Raw genomic sequence first — 9,520 nt, 5'->3', positions numbered from 1 at the left:
ACTCCCCCATAGGTATGACTATCTCTCACTATCCATGACAAACACACGTATCGTGTCCTTCCATCCCTAGGTCTATCTCGATCTCTCTCGGGGTATCCTTCTATCACGTACACACCTTGTCTCTCGATCTCCCACCCATATAGTCCACTCACGATCTCGAGGGGATCTCTCTGTCAAACACACCGTCTCTCCCGCCCCATGCCTTCATTTTCTCCATACGTCTCTCTCGACCTGTCTCTCTTGTTTGCCAGACCTCTCTTAGCCACGTGCTAGGGGTCGCTCTCTCTCCGTTGCAAACAACCACACACTATATCCGTCTATCTCCTCACCTCGCTTCCTCTCTCGGAGATGCATGCATGACATGTTTGCATAACACACACACACACACACACACTTTTTCTCTACTTTACCGTGTGTTGTCCCTTTCTCTTTCACACACACACACACACACACACTTTTTGCAACACACTTGATCTCTCTCTAGTTAGGTACTCTCTCAGGTCCATAACATATAGATATTTTGAAAAGTCAAACCTCACAAAGTTTGACCAGGTATATGTGGAGAAAAACATTTACATCTGGAACGATCATTAGATCCATCACAAGATGTAGTTTCATATGGAGGCCTCACCGAGAAGATCCGATACCTCTCCCATACCCGAGTTCTCGTCTTTGGGTGAAAACCTAGATCCAACTCGTCGGCTCAGCGATGGTAGCACCCATGGCGTCGTTACTTTGATGGAAGTATCGACTTGGAAAACCTGATCCTTAGGTGGAAGCATCGTGTTTGTGGTGATGGGTGGTCGGTACGTGATGCGTGCAGTAGTTTCATTTGGCTTGTCCGGTGGTGGTGTGCAGTTGGAGCTCTTTTGACACGCTGGACATGTCGGACAAACCATGTTGGCGGCACATGTTCCCCTACCTATGGATGCCTTCTTATTTTGAATGAAATTTTAGCAATTCTCCTACTAACTTTTAAATAAATAAATATATAATATGGTAAGTCGATGGTGTCCTAAAACACACAACGACAAATAACATAGACCACAAATAAAATATCAGAATGATCCACTTCTCTCCTATGGAACTGAGAAAAGACACCCCCTCCCCCTTGTCACAGTCCAACAATCTTTTCCATTTTCTTTTTAAAGAACAATGCTTCTGTTCCGGTGTCCCTCCTTGTACGTAAACCTCAAATAAATTATATATTGGACAAAAAGAAGATTAAATCGCCAATTCAACACAATTATTTTACAGTTTTCTTGCATTCACTTCGAAGATTCCCAGCCGAAATACACACAGACAAGAAACGTGAAGAATAATGGTTGACACGCACCTACATGGCTGGCTCTACTCTTTGACCCGAATGCTCATACTAATCCAGAAGGAAAGCTAAACTAATCCTCCACCATGAGAACTTAATGGTAGCTTAACAACTTATTTTACGAGCGAAATAATACAGTACAGTACAGCACCATTTTGTTTTTGTTTTGTCGTGAGCGTCATAATAATCCCATCATGACGACACCAACAGCGACCCAGCAACCCAAAACGAAACCAGCGATCCTTAATCCTCACAGATAAACAACCCCGGACTCAACTCCCCCGGCATCCAAATCTGCAACTCCAACCTCCCCTCCCCTCTCTCCCCATTAGCGTGCAGATCTGTCCACCCGCCGATTTGGATCGCCGCGGATCGGATTTATGCAGTCTCACTGCTGCCAGCGCCAGCCATGCCGCGCAGCTTGGGAGGGGAGGGCAGCTTGAGCAGTCTCGGCCGGGAGGAGGAGGGGGGGTCGGCCCGCGCCGGGGCTGGGCGGCAATGTCCAGCATGTCGGACTCGGGGGGCGGCGGCCGCGCGGGCGCGGAGCTGATGGCGGAGCAGTTCCACCTCAAGGTGCTGCACGCCGTCCTCGCCGTGCGCGCGCCGCGCCCGCTCGCCGCGCCGGCGCCGGCGGCCGCCTCGGCGTCCTTCCGCCGGCGCGACAGGTGGTTCCACCTCCCGCTCCACGACCCGCCGCCGCCCCCCTCGGCCGAGCGCCTGGAGGCGCCGCCCCCCGGGGAGCCGCTCGTCGTGGACATCCACCTGGCCCCCGCCGGCTGCGGGGGAGCGGGCGGGGAGGTGGTCGAGAGGTGGACGGTCGCGTGCGAGCCCTGGCCGGACGCTGCGGCGGCCGGCGAGGGGATGGCCGTGAACCGGGCGTACAAGCGGTGCATGACCCTGCTGAGGTCGGTGTACACCACGCTCCGCCTGCTCCCCGCCTACCGCGTCTTCCGTCTCCTCTGCGCCAACCAGTCGTACAACTACGAGATGGGCTACACCGTCGGCTCCTTCGCCGTGCCTTTCTCACGCGCGCAGGAGTCTGACATGCGCTCCCACCGCTTCGTCCCCGTTGACACCCAGCCCGGCCGTCTCGTCGTCTCCGTCCAGTACCTATCCAGTCTCGCCGCGTTCAACCTGGAGATCTCCTCCCTCTCCCCCTCCATGCTGATCACCAACTACGTGGGCAGCCCAGCAGCTGAGCCCATGCGCAACTTCCCTTCTTCGCTCACGGAGGCCACAGGCTGCGCTTTCCCCCAGTCCTATCAGCAGCAGCGTCCGCACAGCTGGGCGCCGCCTGCGCTCTGGCCGCTCGCCCCAGCGCAGCAGACGAGATTTTCGCCACCGCCGTTGCACTACGCGTCACCAACTCCATCGCCCCCCAATTTTCCTGGTGGGTACCTGCAGTCGCCTCTGAGGGGGGAGTCTGCACCGGTGACCATACCCGGCGTGAGAAGGAGCCCCGTGCACCGTCAGAGCATGCTGGACCCGGTTAAAGGTTTAATGCTGCCACCGCCATCCCCGAGGAGAGGAGACAAGGGAACAGCAGGTTCACAAGAGTCCCCATCAGATATCAGCCGGTCATTCGGAAGGCCAGAAGGACTTCGGATGGGGGATCCATATGGCAGCTCGTCACCAGGATCCAAGGTGATTCATTTATGGTCTTGCTAATTTGATGTTAAGTTTAGTACTGTACTTGTGTTTATGCTTCAAGTTGAAAGGTTGGATTTTGCTGTCGTTGAGAATATTCAAGCAGAGTAAGCTGTTTTTAGCCTCTACTATGCTGAAGGGTTAAGAATTGGTAGCAGCTGTTGACTTCATTTGTTTGGTAGCCACAAACTATTGAAACTAAAGGATTTTGCTGTACTTGAATATATCAAACTGTTGATCAAGTGTATGTTGAAGGGTTAAGAGTTAGTAGCAACTGTTAATTTGAACTAAAACCATGACAAGAATATGGAACGGAGGGAGTATTTGTTTGGTAGTCATGAACTAGTGAAACTAAAGGTATGAGGCAATTCAAATTAATTTTATTATTGACTGAACTGAGTTACTGTGCGGGCTTTAGGCCAGCTTGAACCGACCTGTAGTAGGTATCAGACAGGTTGTTCAACCCGTAGCAATTATACTGGGTATTCGGCCTTATACTCGGTTTTACTTGACCTTATACTTGTTTTTTTTCTCTGGTAACCAGTGAGGGTACCTAGTACAAGTAATCAAGTATACAGCCCAGTAGACCTATTTTCAATACTTTAGCACAAAGAAGATTGCAAAGGGGAAGTTAGTCACAGAATTAGGTGCTCATGCCCCAGCTATTTGGAACCAAAATTTAATCTTTGTGACTTGTTGAACAATAACAGCGACCAAATCAATTGCAGTGAGTGGAGATTGTAATAGTTGTCAGTCCAGAGTACCACACAATTACTTTTATTAGCGAAGTTCTGTGTACCATCTTTTCTAGAAGAGTATTTAGAGATTAACCCCCCTCCTCTCTACAGTTAATATAATCACACTGTTTTCTTGTAAGATATATATTTTGCTCAACATCAACTTTTGATCTTAAAAAATACTCCCTCTCTCTAAAAATAAGTGTCGCTGATTTAGTACAAAATTTAGTGCAAAGTTGTACTCCCTCTGTAAAGAAATACTCCCTCCGTCCAGAAATACATGTCGGAGAAATGGATAAAAATGGATGTATCTAGAACTAAAATACATCTAGATACATCCATTTCTCCGACAAGTATTTCCGGACGGAGGGAGTATAAGAGTGTTATATTTCTTTACGGAGGGAGTACTAAATTAACAACACTTATTTTGGGACGGAGGGAGTATGGAAGTTCAAAGTTAACTTTTGTACTAGGAAATTTATTTGCCTTGTATTTTAAATTGTGTCTTGTTTAAGGAATTAGGTTTGACATCCTGAGTAAGCTAATGAAAATTTACTTATTGAAACACCCTTGTACTCCTACTATTTACGAGAGTCGCATATATCATCTTTATTGTTCTGATGCGCCTTGATATTGTTTGGCTGCTCAATGTGCAGGGTAAGGATAGTCGGGATGAATCTGGCCGATTCTCTGCACTCTCCTCTTGTGATTCACCACGGCAAGATGATCTGGATGAGGCAGATTATCCTTTTGCAGTGGATGATGTCGATCCACCAATCTCCAGACCTGGGTATGTCTAAATTACTTTCTTTAGTGGTTTACTTGTATTATCAGATCATTTTGCTCTTTGGTTGTCACAAGTCCGCACACGTAGCATTGGCTGATTCTTACTAAAATCATACTTCCTCCGTCCCGAATTAGCTGTCTTGGATTTGTCTAGATACGGATGTATCTAGACACGTTTTAGTGTTAGGTACATCCCTATCTAGACAAATCTAAGACAACTAATTTGGGACGGAGGTATATCTTAACTATTGAGAGCTCTTGCATTTTCATTTGGTATTAGGGAATTACATGAAATCCAACAATATTAATAGGCATTACATAATCCAACAATTTTAACAAGTCCTGGAAACAGCCTCTTACAGAAATGTAGGGAAAGGCTGCGTACAATAGACCCAAAGTGGTCGGACCCTTCCCCGGACCCTGCGCAGGCGGGAGCTACATGCACCGGGCTGCCCCCCATTACATAATCCAGTTAATTAGTCAACATTCTAGCTATTAAATAATGCTAGAGCATATCTGCTTACTCCCTATATTTAATTGTTAGAGCTTGCATTCTTTTAATGTTTTAATGTAGACACATTGTTGGTCAAAATTCTATACATGGTGAAAGTTAGTTTACTGTGGGGATTTTAAGACCATGGCATGGGCAAACTGTTTGCTGTTCAATTCTAGTATAAGAATAGAATTTTGGAAATGACTATTCAGAGATGGCAAAAAGGGACAATAATTTGAGGCAGCAGCTGGAAATAGTATCCATTGCAATACCTCTAAAATTATGAATAAGCAATTCAAACATTGTAGACAGAGATGTCTCAACCCATATATTTTGGGTATGTAGTTCACTTGAACAGACCCCACTTGGTGTCGAGCTTTCAGCAGTGGGTAACTGGGTGTGCCCTTATGTAGTTCAGTTTGATGATTTGAAATATTGACCATGAGCATTTTGCGTAGTTGCCCATTCTTGCAAGTTCCATTGTAGTAGCATAAAATGGAGGAAGGTAATTGTTTTTCAAATCCCTGAGCTGTTTAAGTCAAAATTTAATTTGAATTTGACTGAGCAACTGAGAAAAAATATTTCTACTTTAGCCTCATTGCTACTACATGGCAATGTGCATGGTAGAACATAGTAGCTGTAACAAAAACACATTACTCCCTCCGTTTCTTTTTACTCCGCACATAAAATCTGTCTAAAGTCAAACCTCGCAAAAATTGACCAAGTTTATATTTAAAAACATCAACACTTACAATACTAAAATTATACAATATGAAAATTAATTTGATAATGCATCTAATGATATTGATTTGGTAGAATGTTGATATTTGTTCAGATAAACATAGTCAAACATGTTTGACTTCAAACAAATCTTATATCTGAAGTAGAAAGAAACAGACGGAGTACAAAATATAAAAATTATATTCAACCTTGCATATATGTTTAATAATGTCTTCAACCAGAGTATACTTAGTAAAAGCAATGTGCAATATTTGATTGTAGACGTTTATTTTTACCGAATTTCAGGAACTACTATGATTTTTTAGATTTTCTTGTGTATTTGCTTAAATAATTTTTGGGTACAACTTACAGTTTTTACGTACTTCGCCTTCCATCACTTGAGTGAGAGCAGGCCTTCAGTGCAAATAAACATAGAAATATTTGTATGCCATTGTGAAGGCTATTTGTGATAGTACAAAAGGTTCTTCTATTTTTCTACACAACTACTGTGAGAGATTGAGCATTCTTGATTAAATTATGAAATGGAGTACAAAATATAAAAATTATATTCAACCTTGCATATATGCTTAATAATGTCTTCAACCAGAGTATACTTAGTAAAAGCAATGTGCAATATTTGATTGTAGACGTTTATTTTTACCAAATTTCAGGAACTACTATGAGTTTTTAGATTTTCTTGTGTATTTGCTTAAATAATTTTTGGGTACAACTTACAGTTTTTACGTACTTCGCCTTCCATCACTTGAGTGAGAGCAGGCCTTCAGTGCAAATAAACATAGAAATATTTGTATGATATTGTGAAGGTTATTTGTGATAGCACAAAAGGTCCTTCTATTTTTCTACACAATTACTGTGAGAGATTGAGCATTCTTGGTTAAATTATGAAATGGCCAAGGGTACACCGATGTAGTTACTCTCACATATATTTATCTCCCAGTCCTCATATGACCAAAATCCACAAACCCTGCCAACCCTGTCTCCTCGGAAGTGCTGCGGTTTGGATTTTCACCCAGTTTTGATTTTTTTTATCAATATGGGAGAACACAGATATGGCTAACCATTGCATAAAGGCACTCTTGGTTACAGAATTTGAGCAATTAAAGAATACTCTTGGTCATTACTCTTATCACAGTAGTGTTATAGATTTTTTTTAGAGAAAAGGAGCTTTTGGTGTGAATAAAAATAACCCAACCATTGCAACAGCATAAAAGGAATATTTCAAGGTTTGACAATGGTATATTATGTGGAGTACAAGAAGTTCCCTAGATTAATTTCTAGGATAAAAGGTGGTGTACCATAGCCACCGCCTGTTTGTTAAATACTACTCCCTCCGTTCCAAAATATATGACTCAACTTTGTACTAACTTTAGTATAAAGTTGAGTCATCTATTTTGGAACGGAGGGAGTAGTACTGTACTACTGGCTATGCAATATTAATATCTGACCTGATTCCCTGGTCTCCGGGAGGCTGCTCGTGTGTACACTAATGTGAAGACCTCTCATCCTTTTCTTTTCCTTCCGCTGAGATGGCACTGAGCTAAATTTCATTTCACTAGTCTTTGAGCTTTTGAATTTGTTGGCATAGTTGTGCTCCATATTTCTAGGCCAAGACATCATATTGGCAAATTTCATTGGACGTTGTATTATTGAAAAAGATGAGAAACAAAATTATATGCCTTACGAAAAGGAACAGGAGTATTATCATGCTGTGTTCAATGTGGAGTGCTCTAATTTTAGTTTTTACATGCATTATTGCTCTTAATGTCCATAGTTACAGATCTAACACGACATTGTCTTGATATAGCTGTTTCCCTGGTACACCTAACACAAGTTTATTCATACAGGAGCAGTGATGGAAAGGAGGCTGGAGATCAGGCAGGCTCATCATCCCATAAATCACAAGACGCTGCAGTTGGTTCTCTGGTTCACTTGCTGAGAACTGCACGCCCTCTGCGAGATTCTAGCTATTCTTCTCAAACGTCAGGGGCCGAGTCTAACACTGTAGCCTCGACCAGTTCTGTCATGTCCCGCAGGACATCTGATGCACTCGAGGAGCTGCAGTCTTTCAAAGCAATCAGGGAGAGACTGCTGTCCGGGAGTAGAGCGAAAGAGCGTGACTCGCCGGAGAAGCCATAGCGTCATTCTTTCCTTGTTTCTCTTAACTTCACACCGGAGATCAGATCTCTAAGACAGAACAGGCCATGCTGTGAGCCCAGCGATATTTTGTTGGGGCGTTTGTATATATAACTGATGAATTGATATGCTCTTAGTCGAAGATAAGATACAGGCCTCAATTGATTTCAGCGAGGGTGTATCTCTCGCCATTCTTGAACCCTAGAAGGACCGTTATCCCGCCGCTGTTTATATGCTCTTGTATACCTGGGAAGTAAGGTCAGTACAACACGTAGGTGTGAGCCTTGGCCGAACGTAGTGCTGTTTGCACTGCGTGCGTATGTAAATTATATGTACCTGTACTGCTGAAGCCAAACTGTTCAGTAAACATCAATGTTAAGTATTGCTTGCACTTGAGAGGACTGTTTCGGATTTATTTTTCCGCTTTGGTTACTTTGATCCGCCGGAAATGTGTTATTTGCATGCGTTGTTAGAAACGAAAGCAGATGGTTCGTGTGTGATAACGAGACTTGTTACTTTTGCCACTGGGGAAGAACGGAAGAAGCCTCGCAGCTTGCATAAGTTTCAAGTTTTACTAGAAGAATGGGAGGGGAATTAAGGTTTCAAGTTGTGCACGCGATTGAAAGGCATCATTAGCTTACAGGAGGAATTTGCACAAAAGTGGTGGATGTTTGGCATATCAAATCGTGTGCACCCATTTTCCCAGGTATGCTCAACACAGAAGAGAGACGGTATCATCGTCCAGTCAGTCGTTTTATGACTAATTTGGGCTAAGACTCGGCCGCAAGAACTCCAACTGCATTTCCTCTCGCGAGAGCTATGTCTCGCTTATAGCAAGACGGGCTTCTCTTGAGCAAAAAAGGGAGCGCAAGGGGTTCAATCCTAGGATTTCCTCGTTCTAGAGCAGCGCTGTTAGCCACTAAGCCATTGTCAAGTTTGTGTTAAGACTAGTAGGGCGCTACCAACTTGAAAGAAACTGGCTTGGTTTCCACTGGCTTTTCATTTTTTTTTCTTCTTCTTGTTTTTCACCGTTCTTTCGTTTCTTTGCTTTTACTTTTTTTTCTTTGTTTCTTTCTCGGTTTTCAGTGGCTTTTTTCTTTTCTTTCCCTTTTCTTCGGGTTTGCTTGTTTCTTTCTCAATTTTCATCTGTTTTTTAGGGTCTTGATTTTTTTCTATATACATTTTTGGTATATATCTAATAAATTTTTAACATTTTACAAATACAAGTTTTAACAATTTTTGAATACATGGTCAACATTTTCTATACACATTTTAAAACATTTTTAAATACTTGATTAACATTTTTCAAATATAAGACAAACATTTTTTGAATACATGGTCAAGATTTTTTCTATACATTTCAATTTTTTAAATTATTTATTAACATTTCTCAAATACAATATTAACATTTATAATACATGGTCAACATTTCTTTATACACATTTAACATTTTTCAAATGCTCAATTAACATTTTTTAAATATTTGTTCAACACTTTTAAAATGCTTTATTAAAACTTTTATATACATGAACAAAATTTTCATCATTTTTTTAATACATGATCAACATTTTTCTATACACATTTAACATTTTTCAAATGCTTGATTGATATTTTTCAAATACTTGTTAATTTTTTTTCAAATGCTTGATTTTTAAAAAA

At 42.3% G+C, this 9,520-nt stretch overlaps 1 protein-coding gene across 1 annotated transcript; it reads left to right on the top strand.

Moving 5' to 3' along the window:
* Window positions 1–1,230: 1,230 nt before the first annotated feature.
* On the top strand, window positions 1,231–8,257 carry LOC109753275 (autophagy-related protein 13a). Its single transcript, XM_020312187.4, has 3 exons — window positions 1,231–2,968; window positions 4,365–4,498; window positions 7,573–8,257. Exons 1-3 carry the CDS (start codon window positions 1,823–1,825, stop codon window positions 7,862–7,864), a joined length of 1,572 nt encoding a protein of 523 aa, XP_020167776.1. The 5' UTR covers window positions 1,231–1,822; the 3' UTR covers window positions 7,865–8,257.
* Window positions 8,258–9,520: the final 1,263 nt, after the last annotated feature.

The sequence above is a fragment of the Aegilops tauschii genome, chromosome 2 (assembly GCF_002575655.3).
Source record: "Aegilops tauschii subsp. strangulata cultivar AL8/78 chromosome 2, Aet v6.0, whole genome shotgun sequence".
Lineage (NCBI taxonomy): Eukaryota > Viridiplantae > Streptophyta > Magnoliopsida > Poales > Poaceae > Aegilops > Aegilops tauschii.
Note: the sequence above shows the minus strand (reverse complement) of the source record. Positions and strands in the feature narration are given on the sequence as shown.

Coding starts and splice junctions, on each gene's coding strand:
- LOC109753275 (XM_020312187.4), top strand. CDS start 1,823: ATGTCCAGCATGTCGGACTCGGGGGGCGGCGGCCGCGCGGGCGCGGAG. Junction 2,969..4,364: donor GCTCGTCACCAGGATCCAAG/GTGATTCATTTA, acceptor CTCAATGTGCAG/GGTAAGGATAGTCGGGATGA. Junction 4,499..7,572: donor CCACCAATCTCCAGACCTGG/GTATGTCTAAAT, acceptor TTATTCATACAG/GAGCAGTGATGGAAAGGAGG.